The sequence below is a fragment of the Dasypus novemcinctus genome, chromosome 3 (assembly GCF_030445035.2).
Source record: "Dasypus novemcinctus isolate mDasNov1 chromosome 3, mDasNov1.1.hap2, whole genome shotgun sequence".
Taxonomy (NCBI): Eukaryota; Metazoa; Chordata; class Mammalia; order Cingulata; family Dasypodidae; genus Dasypus; species Dasypus novemcinctus.
The window spans coordinates 185,610,303-185,624,110 of record NC_080675.1 but is presented as its reverse complement, the minus strand read 5'-3'; the positions used below and the strand labels follow the sequence as shown (position 1 = coordinate 185,624,110).

Below are 13,808 nucleotides of genomic sequence, written 5' to 3'. Positions count from 1 at the left end.
ACTGTGCTTATGTGAAATACCTAGACTAAGCCAGTTCATGGAGGCAGATACTTGAATGTGGTTGAAACAGGAAGTTCTGAGCTGTGTACATGTCAGCACGGCTAGGAGCTTAAAAAGAGCTGTACTGGCTGCTTCTTGCCCACGCCCTCCTGCCCATGCCCCTGGCTGGGAGAGAGGCTGTGGCAGTCCACTGTGGGCACAAACACGCCCCGACACCCGCACGGCCTGCCTCCCCCTTCCCGCTCAGGCTTCGGAGGCCCGCACCCCTCCCAACCACCTGCCCGTTGCAGCGCACACCTGCCGCAGCCTGGCTCGCCTTCTGCACAGCACTCCCCACCACCAGCATGCTGTGGCTGTTGTACTTATCATGCACCTCCTGCCAACCAGGCTGAAAGCTCCATGAGGACAGGCCCCACGGGACACCGATCTGTTCACTGCTGAGTCACCGGCACTCAGAGCCGAGCACAGAGCAGGCAGAGAAATTTTCTCCTGAATAGATGCCAGGTAATAGTGATGCTGGACAAATACGTAAGTGGGACCTTCAATACGAGTGCTCTGCGAGAAAGATGGTTTCAGCAGTGTGGGGAGACAAGGAGAGGCTGGTGGGCCGTCCTAGGCCACACAAGGTTAGGGTCTAAATTCAGGCAGGAGGAGAGGAAGGGAGGGCCACTTAGGAGATGAGAGTGAGCCGATGGCACCCTGCCAGGGTGCTCCCCAAGGTACAGTCCTTCTCATTTACCATTTCCCTACACACAGCTCTTCTGCCCCTAGACCTATAACTCTACCTGTTTAATACATGCCCCAGAGACTTAGAGCCCCAGTCTGCTCCTGTGCCAGCCAAGCCCTGAAGTCAGCAGACTGCAGCACCTCCTTCCCAGTACATCGACTCACCCAGGACAACTGACAAGAGGAGGATGGACACACCCATCCCAAAAGAATATCCACAGCTGCAAGCAAGACAGCCCCACCCATCTGCCCCTTGGGATCTAAGCCCCCTCTCAATCAGAAACAGAGTGGGCACCACCATCCCAGATCCTCGAGACTGAGGAATGAACAAACACAAGGGGGGAGTGCAACTACAGGTTAAATTAGACTTATTCTAGCAAAGGAAAAATGTGTCATTGACACAAAGACAGTGGTCTCCAGAGGTTCTGAGTGGCAGGGAGGGAAGGAGAGGTGCAACACGGGGCATTTTGGGGACACTGACATTGCAAAGACATTGCAATGATGGATACAGGCCATTATACATTTTGTAAAAAGCCTATAAAATTGTGCAGTACAAAGTGTAAAGCATAATGTAAACTGTGGACCACTGTTAGCAGCAGCGCTTCGGGATGTGTTCATCAGTGTAATGAATGGACCACACTAACGACGGATGCTGTTAACGGGGAAAGTGCAGAAGTGGGTGGGGGGGTATATGGGAATCCCGCATGTTTTTCATGTAACATTTATGTAATCTAAAGCTTCTTTAAAAATAAAAAATTAACTCAAAAGGAAGTAAGTGACAGACTGGTTGAGTCCCTGGTGAGTGGGTGGTGTGAGCAAGCGGATGTGGAAGGGCCCCGGGGCTGGCTCTGGCCGAGGGAGCACAGGGCAAAAGCAGGTGGGCCAGGAGGCCCTTGCACCCCACAACCTGCGGCCGGGAGGCCCCTGTGCCCCCTGATGTGCAGCTGGGAGGGGTCTGGCCATGTCACCAGGAGGCAGAACTGAACTTGCAGCTCTCCAGGGAGCATCCGGTCACTTTGGTCTAAGTAGTTCCGTGTTAGTCACAGATTAGATAAACAGCACATCACTTCCTCCGGAGGGGAAAAAGATACCGTTTGAAAAGTTACCCTTGGATCTAAACTCATTCTAATAAGTTTTTCTGAAAGATGGGTAACCCGCCGATCATCTTGGGATGGAGTACCTCATGTGTAACTGTATGTAAAACAACGGGACTGGAACTCGTTTGTTCAGAAGTGACTGTCAGGCGGCGTTACCTGTCCTCCACGAACATGTCATAACAAAACCCGTCCTGGGTGGGTGGGCCGTGGCACAGGTGGCCTCCGCAGTGAAGCTCCATGGCCTCCCCGAGGACGAGCGCGCTCGAGTGCCGGTACACCTGCCGGCCAGAGCACACGCGTGAGCTGTCAGTGAGGCCAACGAGCAAGCCCGGGACACGCCTTAGCGCAGAACCCGAGACAGGCTGGTGTGGAAAGAGAACCTCCAGTGACCGCTCAGGACGGAGCTTCCTGAGCCCGCCTGGCGTCCAGAGCCATCTGACCAGTCATCTCCTCCTGCACACGCTAACCGTGGGGGAAGCAGGCTGTGCCCTCCGCTGTCTGCCCACAGCCCTAGCAGAGCAGCACCCCGGGCCCCGATACAGGCCCAGAACGGGCAGCCAGGGAGGGCAGATGCCGGCCCCGCCTTTCTCCAGGGCAGCCTCCCCGAGCAGTGTGGACGTCACAGCACCAAGGGCCTGCATCTACACCGCAGTCTGCACATGCCAGCCGCGTGTGACTGCAGCGTATGAGCAGGCCCTGTGGACGCCCGGGGCCACCCAGCAGGGCACTCCACACCACGCTGCAGCGTCTGACGAGGCCCCGTGGACGCCCAGCTGGGCTCTCCTCACCACGCTGCAGCGTCTGACGAGGCCCCGTGGACGCCCAGCTGGGCTCTCCTCACCACGCTGCAGCGTCTGACGAGGCCCCGTGGACGCCCAGCTGGGCTCTCCTCACCACGCTGCAGCGTCTGACGAGGCCCCGTGGACGCCCAGCTGGGCTCTCCTCACCACGCTGCAGCGTCTGACGAGGCCCCGTGGACGCCCAGCAGGGCTCTCCTCACCACGCTGCAGCGTCTGACGAGGCCCCGTGGACGCCCAGCTGGGCTCTCCTCGCCACGCTGCAGCGTCTGGCGAGGCCCCGTGGACGCCCAGCTGGGCTCTCCTCACCATGCTGCAGCGAGGCCCCGTGGACGCCCAGCTGGGCTCTCCTCGCCACGCTGCAGCGTCTGACGAGGCCCCGTGGACGCCCAGCTGGGCTCTCCTCGCCACGCTGCAGCGTCTGGCGAGGCCCCGTGGACGCCCAGCTGGGCTCTCCTCACCATGCTGCAGCGAGGCCCCGTGGACGCCCAGCTGGGCTCTCCTCACCACGCTGCAGCGTCTGACGAGGCCCCGTGGACGCCCAGCAGGGCTCTCCTCACCACGCTGCAGCGTCTGACGAGGCCCCGTGGACGCCCAGCTGGGCTCTCCTCGCCACGCTGCAGCGTCTGGCGAGGCCCCGTGGACGCCCAGCTGGGCTCTCCTCACCATGCTGCAGCGAGGCCCCGTGGACGCCCAGCTGGGCTCTCCTCGCCACGCTGCAGCGTCTGGCGAGGCCCCGTGGACGCCCAGCTGGGCTCTCCTCACCACGCTGCAGCGTCTGACGAGGCCCCGTGGACGCCCAGCTGGGCTCTCCTCACCACGCTGCAGCGTCTGACGAGGCCCCGTGGACGCCCAGCTGGGCTCTCCTCACCACGCTGCAGCGAGGCCCCGTGGACGCCCAGCTGGGCTCTCCTCGCCACGCTGCAGCGTCTGGCGAGGCCCCGTGGACGCCCAGCTGGGCTCTCCTCACCACGCTGCAGCGTCTGACGAGGCCCCGTGGACGCCCAGCTGGGCTCTCCTCACCACGCTGCAGCGTCTGACGAGGCCCCGTGGACGCCCAGCTGGGCTCTCCTCACCACGCTGCAGCGTCTGACGAGGCCCCGTGGACGCCCAGCAGGGCTCTCCTCACCACGCTGCAGCGTCTGACGAGGCCCCGTGGACGCCCAGCTGGGCTCTCCTCGCCACGCTGCAGCGTCTGGCGAGGCCCCGTGGACGCCCAGCTGGGCTCTCCTCACCATGCTGCAGCGAGGCCCCGTGGACGCCCAGCTGGGCTCTCCTCGCCACGCTGCAGCGTCTGGCGAGGCCCCGTGGACGCCCAGCTGGGCTCTCCTCACCACGCTGCAGCGTCTGGCGAGGCCCCGTGGACGCCCAGCTGGGCTCTCCTCACCACGCTGCAGTGGCTGATGCCTCGTGGGCGAGAGCCAGGTGGGAGGTGAGGGCGGCTGGGGGAGCAGGCTCCAGGCGGCGGCTCCCCGCTCTATCTTGGCTTACTCTCCGCGGGCTTCCCTCTCTGGCCTTCCAGCAGGTTTCCTGCCTGCTGTCTCCTCCCACAGAGCCGCAGGGCACCACCAGGTCTCTCACAACTGAGCAACCCTCGACCCTAGCAGCCGGGGCATCAGAGGGAGCAGGGCCAGCTGCGAGCACCAGTGGGGAAAACTAAAGGACACACAGCTAAACTGTTCCTTCTGAATCTCTGTTCAATGGAGCTTTATTAATGTTGTTTTGTTTAGTTGTTTAATGGTGCTAGTTTCCATATTTTAAACAGAAAAGCAATTATATGGCTCTTGTAGTTTGGATCAATAATTCAAGAAACAGCAATAGATTCACAATGTAACCTAAGCGAAACATAGGTTAGGTTTAATGATATACTGGAACTTTTGAAGGGAAACTGTAAAGTTAAGGTGATAATGTGTATCAGAGACTTACATGAAAATATGGTATTTATTTTTTAGAGTATTAGTAAGTACTTAAAGGGTATTAGAGGTTTTATTATTTTTTCCAATTCTTCTACACAAATTAATTTAGAAGCTAGATCCATTTTTAAGACTCTAAAACTTCAAATATCAATTGATTTAATAATTAAAGCATTCTAACTTACAGAAACAACCATTTTAAGGAAAAATAAATATAGGCTATTTTAAAAACCAATATATATTGTACATATGCATCTGAAAATATTTATTAAATGTTTATTAAACATCAACATGCAAATATTGAATCTCAGAAGACCACAAAACTCATTCTTGACTTCAACATATGACCTGTTACATAATGGAGTTTAAATACAAAAAACCAAAATGTGCTTGGTTGGTTTTTAAATACTTACAGCTTGAGCCTCCTCCTTATCAAACGTGAGCAGCTCGAGAGTGGAATGTCCTTCCAGCGGGCGGTCCAAGTCCCACAGTTCGCCATTTACTTTGGCTACCACTGCGCTTTCAGCCAGTTCTTTACTAGTAAGAGAAAAGTCATCTGGGCGTTAACCTTGTCGCCCAAAACAGGATTCATTAAAAGAAAAGATTAATTTCCAGGGTTTCCTCGCATGGATAGAAACATATCTGTAAGCTACCAACAGATATTTTTATTTTGATAAAATTTTACGAACAAAGGTAACATATAAGTTCACTGTAGAAAAATTGGAAAACAGAGACAGCACAGAGAATAAAATAAAACTCGTGTAAAAATCCCACTACCAGAGACAACCATTCCTCTAGGTGCCCCACTCCTAACGTCCTGGCATGTCTTTCCTCTACATGCCCCCACTTTTTTTTAAAAAAAGATTTATATTTTTCCCCATCCTGTCCACCCTGCTGCCTTTGCTGTCTGTGTCCATGTGCTTTGTGATCTTCTGTATCTATTTCTCTTTTTGTCTTCTCTTCTTGTCTTTCTCCTCTAGGATTCACTGGGACTCGATCCTGAGGACCTCTGATGTGGAGAGAGGTTCCTTGTCACTTGTGCCACCTCAGTTCCTGGTCTCTGCTGCACTTCACCTTGACTCTCCCTTCGTCTCTTGTTGAGTCATCATCTTGCTGCATGACTCACTTGCGCGGGCACTGGCTCACCACACGGGCACTCACGTGGGCACTTGGCTCACCACACGGGCACTCGCGCAGGCACTCGGCTTACCACGTGAGCACTGGCACACTGCGCAGGCACACTTTCCTTCTTTTTTACCAGGAGGTCCCAGGGATCGAACCTGGGTCCTTCCATATGGGAGGTGGAGGCCCAATCACTTGAGCCGCATCCACTTCGCTACATGCTCCCACTCTATGTTCTGGTACATCTTTCTTTACCATGCCATGTTAGGATGTGCCTAACATCCTGGCACATCTTTCTTCTCCATGCTCTCACCCACAACTCTTTCAAAGCAGCTGCCAGTATCACCTTACAGCGACTTTCACTGCCATGCAATCAGTGAAATAGCATGCTCCCACTGTCTAGAAATAACCCATTTATGTACAAAGCCTGCATCCTGCATGCGAGGGTCAGCTTTGCTGTCTTGCTGGACACTGGGGAGGCATCTATGCACATGTGCCATGTGTCTTCTGACAATAATAAAGAAATGAAGTGCTAGGTCAAAGGGTATGGAGGTTTTAAAGATTTCGAGGAGACTTCCAGGAAGATGGCAGATTAGGAAGACACAAGACTCTCTCCTCTCCCAGAAAAATAGCTGGAGGACAGGCAGAAACAGCCTGCGGGAAAATATGATGGTGAGTTTAAAAGAGTCACAAATAAGCAGAAACTAAGAGAGTTCATTAAAAAGAATCTGCCTTTGCAGGGAACAGCAAAGGGAACCTTACAGCCTGAGACAAAAAAAAGAGGAAGAGAGGCTTGAAGGAGAGTATACAGGTAAGAACAACAGAAAGGATAACCAAAAGAGTAAAAAGGCAAATAAAAATGAGATAAGATATATGAAAACTGAAAAAAAAAATGCTGAAAGTAAACAATGCAGTTACAGTAATATCATTAAATATGAATGGATTAAACTCCCCAATCAAAAGATATAGGATGAAAGAATGAATTAGAAAAAAAAAAGAGCCACCCATATGCTGCTTACAAGAGACTCACTGTAGACCCAGAGATACAAACCAGATGAAACTGAAAAGTTCGAAAAAGATATTGCATGCAAGCAGTAACTGAAAAGAGCTGGAGTAGCAATGCTAATATTGCACCAAACAGACTTCAAATGCAAAAAAAGTTATAAGAGATACAGAAGGCTGTTATATACTAATGATAGGGAAAATCCACCAGGAAGATATAACAGTCATAAATATCTATGCACTTAACCAGGGTGCCTCAAATACATGAGGCAAACTCTGACCAAACTGAAGGGAGAAATAAACATCTCTACAATGGAGACTTCTACACACCACTCATATCATCAGATAGAACAACTAGAAAGAAGATCAACAAGGAAACAGAACTTGAACAACATGATAAATGAGTTAGTCCTAACAGACATATACAGAACGTTTCACCCAAACTCAGTGGGTTATACACTCTGCTCAAGTGCCCATGGGTCTTTCTCCAGGAGAGACCACATGTGAGGTCACAAGGCAGATTCAATAAATATGAAAAGACTGAAAGTATACAAAGCATGTTCTCAGATCATACTGGAATGAAACTGGAAACCAATAATAGACAAGAAAGAGGTAAATTCGCAAATATGTGTAGACTAAACATTACACTCTTAAATAAGCAGTGGGTCAAAGAAGAAATTGCAAGTGAAATCAGGAAATACATTGAGATAAATGATGAAAATGAGTACACAATCATTAAAACTTATGGGATACAGTGAAGGCAGTCTTGAGAGAGAAATTTATAGCCTTAAATACCTATATTAAAAAAGAAGATTCCAAAGTGTTGAGTTCAGTTCAGGGTAGCTTCCCTGTTCTGTTAATTAAACTTTGGAAAATTGAAACTGGCTTGGATAAGAGGTTGGATAGAAATGTACTGTTCTATTGACTGATGTCCCAACCTACAAAATGGGGGAAAAAAGTGTTTATCTTCCTGCACCCTCTTGTGTGTGTATGTATTTTTTTAAGGTTCTGTGGGTGGGGGATTGAATCCTGGACCTCATATGGGAAGCCGGCACTCAACCACTAAGCCACACTGGCTTCCCTGAGTTGGCTGGTTGTTTTACTTGTTGTTTGGCCTTTTCTTTTGCTTTTGTTTTTTTTTCAAGAGACACCTGGAACCGAACCCAGGCAGGCACTCAACCACTTGAGCTGCTTAATTATAAATAACAAAGCTAACTTTAGTAATAATTTTTAAGTGTGGCAAGAAACAAATCATTTTGGGGATTCTAGCTTTCTTTTATCCATTAAGAAACAGCACTCATGAATGAACAATTCTTTCATTATACCAAATACCACTGATTGTACATTTTGGATGAATTGTATGCTTTATTAATATACATCAATAAAATAGATTTGTGAAAAGAAACAGCAAAAAAAAAAGAAGAAAGAGCTAATATCAAAGATCTAACTGAACAATTGGAGAAACTAGAAAAAGAACAGAAAACCAATCCCAAAGCAAGAAGGAAAAAAATAATAAAGATTGGAGCAGAAATAAATGAAATTTTTTTTTAATTTGAGAAAATCAACAAAACCAAAAGATGGTTCTTTGAGAAGATCAGTAAAATTGACAAATCCTTAGCTAAACCACAAAGAAAAAAGAGATGATACAAATAAATATAACTAGAAATGATAGGGGGGAGTTAACAACTGACCCCACAGAAATGAGAAGAATCATAAGAGGATATTATGAGAAACTGTATGCCAACTAACTAGACAACCTAGATGAAATGGACAAATTCCTAGAAATGCACAACCTATACTAAAACTACAAGAAATACAAGAACTTAACAAGCCAATCACATTTAAAGAGATTGAATCCATCATCAAAAAAGTTGAAGACCAGATGGCTTCACAAGTGAACTCTACCAAGCATTTCGAGAAGAAATAATACCAATCCTGTTTAAACTCCACCAAAAAACTGAAGAGGAGGGAAAATTACCCAAAACATCTTACAAAGTCAACATCACCTTAATACCAAAGCTAGATAAAGACAAGGAAAGAAAACTATAGACCAATCTCTTTAATGACATAGATGCAAAAATTCCCAACAAAATACATGCAAATCAAATTCAACAGCTTATCAAAAGACTTCTACATCACAACCAAGTGTGATTTATTCCTGGTATACAAGGTTGATTCAATACAAGAAAATCAATTTAATACACCATATTAAATTGAAGGGGAAAAAATCATATAATCATCTCAATGAGGTGATTTCTCCCAACTCAGAAAATATTTGGAAATCATGTATCTGATAAAGGTTTAATATAACCCTTACATGACATGACACATAAAGAGACGTTACAACTCAACAATAAAAAGACAAACAACCTGATTTAAAAATGGGCAAAGACTTGAATAGACATTTGTCCAAAGAAGAAATACCAACAGCAAAGAAACACATGAAAAAATGCTCAACATCACTAATGATTAAGGAAATGCTAATCAAAACTATAATATCTTTTCACACCACTATTAAAAAAGACAGAGAACTACAAGAGCTAGAGAAGATGTGGAGAGATAGGAACACTTATTCACTGTTGGTGGGAACGCAGAATGGTACAGCCACTATGGAGGACTGTTTGGCAGTTTCTAAGAAAGTTGAATATAGACTGGCCATTTGACCCTGCAATACTATTACTGGGTATATACCCAGAAGAACTGAGAGCAGTGACATGAACAGACATCTGCACATCTGTGTTCATAGCAGTGTTATTCACGATTACCAAGAGTTGGAAAAAACCCAGATGTCCATCAACCAATAACTGGGTAAACAAAACTGTGGTGTATTCACATGATGGAATATAACACAGCTGTAAGAAGAAATGAAATCGTAAAGCATACGACAACATGGATGAACCCAGAAGACATTATGTTGAGTGAAGCAAGCCAGACACAAAAGGATAAACACTGTATGAGTTTGATATTATGAGCTAAATATATTATTTCAACATATTTAATGATTCCATTTATATAAAACGTGAATATAAATCAACTTATAAAGATGAAATTAGACAACCAGCAAGATGGTGGCAGAGTAAGGAGCTCTGAGAGTCAGTGCCTGCTACAGGGCAGTTAGTAAACACCCAGAGCTCTCTGGAGCTAGCTGAAGCACCTGTTTGGGGCTCCAGGTGGCCAGAAGAGCATCCTGCCACATCCTTGAAAGAAGGGAAGGAGACTGCCCATCTGCAGAGAAGACTTATAAGTAGAGTACTCCATGCCCCAGAGGCCAATGCCATCCTCCACTGGAGGCACAAGCTGCCTTGGGAGCTGTTCCATGGCTGGAACTGGAGGCTCCACTTCCCAAAAATGGGGGAGAAAGATACAGTTGGGCACCAACTTCAGCTACTAATCAGCGGGTTAAAGTATAATCCTGAGAACAGCTAATGTTTCAGCCTGTCCAAGTTAGAAAGAGGCCGGGAGCCACCATCTTAACTCCGCTCCTGGCACAAGGGGAAGCAGGGCGGACTGAGAATTCCAGTGCTGGTGGAGACCAGCTTCGTTCCATCCAGGTCAGACTGCAGCTCTAGCCTAGGCCCAGCCCCACCCCCAGCAAGGAGGAAGCTGAAAGGACCTGAGCCAGACTCACTGGGAAATTATCAGCGAAGCCATGGAGGCTGGTGATTGTCCTACTCTTGTGGCACAAGCCACCCCAGGAGCTATTTTGTGGCTGGAAATGGAAGTTCCATTTCCTAAAACAGGGGAGGAGGAGGTGGTTGGCTGCTGATTTCGGCTACTGATTGGTAGGTTTGGCTGGCTAAGGGATAACCCTGGGAACAGCTGGGGTGTGAATCTGTCCAAGTTGGAAAGAGGCCAGAGGCTGCCATTTTGACTCCACCCCCAGCCTGAGGGGAAGGTGAGGACACCAAAAATCACAGTGATGGTAGGAACTGGTTTCTTTCACCCAGATCAGCCTGCAGCTCTAGCCTAGGCATCAGATCCGCCTCTGGCAGGGAGAAGGCTGGTGGGCTCTGCACCAGCCTATCCAGGTAACTGCAGGTACCTTTGGCTGGCACAGACTGAAAATTGGAAGTCTACAGGGGCAACTGTGGTCATCTTGGACCCACGCTGCACAGACTGCTGCACAACCTGCAGCTCTATCCCCACCCAGGCAGGGGAGAAAGAAAGGTGAAGCCTCATCAGTCTCTCTGGGCAACTACAGTCTAGGCCTGCATGACTTGAATTATTCCACACAGTTGTGACACTGTCCCTACCCCTGTCAAAGGAAAAGTTGGGAGAAGCTTCATCTGTCCCTGGGCAATGAGGGCAGCTTGAGGCTCCACAGCTTATAGCACCAAATACAACCTTGGTTCCTACTGCACAACCAGCAAAGGAGAAAGGGAAGGAAGCTCTAAACTAAAGAGGAAAACTGCATCCAGAAGAAGTACTCTTGTAAGCCAGATCTCAAGACACCAACCAAAAATTATAATCCACACCAAAAAACAGGAAGAAACAACCCAGTTAAAGGAACAAGATAAGTCTCCAGATGACATAAAGGAGTTCAGACAACTAATCATAGATGTTCAAACAAATGTCCTTAATAAATTCAATGAGATGGCTAAAGAGATTAAGGATATTAAGATGACACTGGATGAGCACAAAGAAGAATTTGAAAGCATACATAGAAAAATAGCAGATCTTATGGGAATGAAAGGTGCAATAAATGAAATTTTAAAAAACATTGGAATCATATAATAGCAGATTTGGAGGCAAAAGAAAGGATTGGTGAGCTTGAAGAAATGGCCTCTGAAATCAAACATATGAAAGAACAGATGAAGAACGGAAAAAATTGAACAAGGTCTCAGGGAACTAAATGATAGCAAAAGGCATGCAAACATGCATGTCATGGGTATCCCAGAAGAAGAGTAGGGAAAAGGGGCAGAAGGAATATTTGAAGAAAATTTCCCAATCCTACTGAAGGACATAGATACTTATTTCCAAGAAGCACAATGTACTCCCATCCGAAAAAATCCAAATAGACCAACTTCAAGACACATACTCATCAGAAAGTCAAATGCCAAAGACAAAGAGAGATTCTGAGAACAGCAAGAGAAAAAGCAATGCATAACATGTAAGGGATACCCAATAAGATTAAGTGCTTATCTCTTACCAGAAACCATGGAGGCAAAGAAGACAGTGATGTGATATATTTAAGATACTACAAGAGAAAAACTTCCATCCAAAAATCTTAAAACCAGCAAGACTGTCTTTCAAAAATGAGGGCAAGATTAGAATATTCACAGATAAACAGAAACTGAGAGAATTCCTAAGCAATAGACCAGATGTTCAGGAAATACTAAAGGGTGAGCTAGAGCCTGAAAAGAAAAGACAGGAGAGACCTGGAAGAGAGTCTAGAAATGAAGATCATATCAATAAAAGTAACTAAAAGTGTCAAAAGAATAGTGAAAATAAGACAGATAAAAGTTAAATAATCAGGAATAAACTTAACTAATGCTGTAAAGCATTTGCATTCAGAAAACTGCAACTAAATGTTAAAAGAAATCAAGAAAGTCCTAAATAACTAGAAGAACATTCCATGCTCATGGATTGGAAGACTAAATAAGATGTCAATTCTATTCATACCACATACAGATTCAATGCAATCCTGATAAAAATTCCACCAGCATTTTTTTAATTGAAAATACGATTATCAAATTTATTTGGAAGGGTAAGGCATCCTGAATAGCCAGAATCATCATAAAAAGGAAAAGTGAACCCTCATCTCTAGATTTTAAATCATATTACCTAGCTATAGTGGTAAAAACAGCATGGGACTGGCATAAAGACACATACATAGACCAATGGAACCAAACTGATGGCTCAGAAACAGACCATCTCATGTGTGATCAAGTGATTTTTGACTAGCCTGTCAAACTCACACAGCTTGGGCAAAACAGTCCATTCAACAAATGATGCTGAAAGAACTGAATATCCATAGCCAAAAGAAGGAAGGAGGACCCTTATCTCACACCTTATCCAAAAATTAATTCAAAATGGATCAAAAACCTAAAAATAAAAGCAAGAACCATAAAACTTCTAGAAGAAATTGTAGGAAAATATCTTCAAGACTGGTGATAGGTGGTAGATTCTTAAAGGAAATAAGAGGAGGACTGAGATGGACTAATGATGTTTAATGTATGCAGAAATTTTAATGAGCTTTACTGTAAAAGTGTGGAAATGTATAGAGTGGATGGTAATAAATAGTGAGTAACAGCTAGTTTATAAATGGGGATGTGGCTGAAAATGGTAGTCTAGAGATCAAATGCCAACTGACAGAATGCTGAAGAATAATCTAGGAACTGAAAAGCACAGTAAACCAAGAGGTGGAGGAGAATTGTGATTGATGGTATAGATGCAAGAGTGTCCTTTGTGAGCTAGAGCAAATGTACATCACTACTGCAGGGTGTTTGGAATGTGGAGAAGCATGGGGAAAATACAACTGGAGTGACCTATGGACTGTGATTAGCAGTAATAATGTAATATTCATGCATCTATGCCAAAGATGTATTGTGTTAATACTGAGGCAGTATGGAGAATGTATGCCAAATGTACACTATGGACATGGTAACAATCAGATGATATTATCTTATCTATAACAAATGTCCCACCACAGTGTGGTGTGTTGATAGAGGGGTGTTGTTTGGGAATTCTGCACATGTGCATGACTGTTTTATAAGTTTACAACTTCTGTCATAAAAATATATTTAAAAAATAATAGGGTGGGTTAGGGAAAAATACACCACATGTAAGATAAGGACTATAAGTAGTAATAAGATTTTGACAATATTCTTTCATAATGATGAATGCACAGCATTGTGATTATACTAAAAGCTTAATATATAACTTCGGATAGTTCACATGGTATGTGAATATATTTCAATAAAACTTATTAATAAATAATTGTGCAATAATAGCCAGGAATAGCAGTTATGTACAAGAGGGGAAACAGAGGGATTGAGAGGTGAAGAATTTATTTGTTTTTTGTCTATTTTTATTATTATTGAAATAATGCAACTGCTTTAATAATGACTGAAGTGATGATTGTACAACTATGTGATTACACCAAATACCAATGATTGTGCATTTTGGATGAACTGTATGCTTTATTAATA

General features: G+C 45.7%; 1 protein-coding gene and 1 non-coding gene across 8 annotated transcripts in view; one reads left to right on the top strand and one right to left on the bottom strand.

The window, feature by feature from the left end:
• Positions 1 to 13,808, bottom strand: part of TARS3 (threonyl-tRNA synthetase 3) — an 85,761-nt gene that overhangs the window by 69,128 nt on the left and 2,825 nt on the right. For all 7 annotated transcript variants that reach the window (XR_009185286.2, XR_011648514.1, XR_011648513.1 and 4 more), the window contains exons 4-5: positions 4,947 to 5,070; positions 1,980 to 2,101 (exon numbers count right to left, since the gene is read on the bottom strand). Coding sequence is in view for 4 of the 7 variants with exons in the window: in XM_012519424.4 (XP_012374878.2) it covers positions 1,980 to 2,101; positions 4,947 to 5,070 (246 nt within the window). In the remaining 3 variants the exon portion in view is untranslated. The remainder of the gene's footprint in view (positions 1 to 1,979; positions 2,102 to 4,946; positions 5,071 to 13,808) is intronic.
• Positions 7,471 to 7,603, top strand: LOC111760396 (small nucleolar RNA SNORA36 family). The gene has a single exon (XR_009185390.1). It is a non-coding gene; the product is annotated as a small nucleolar RNA SNORA36 family (small nucleolar RNA).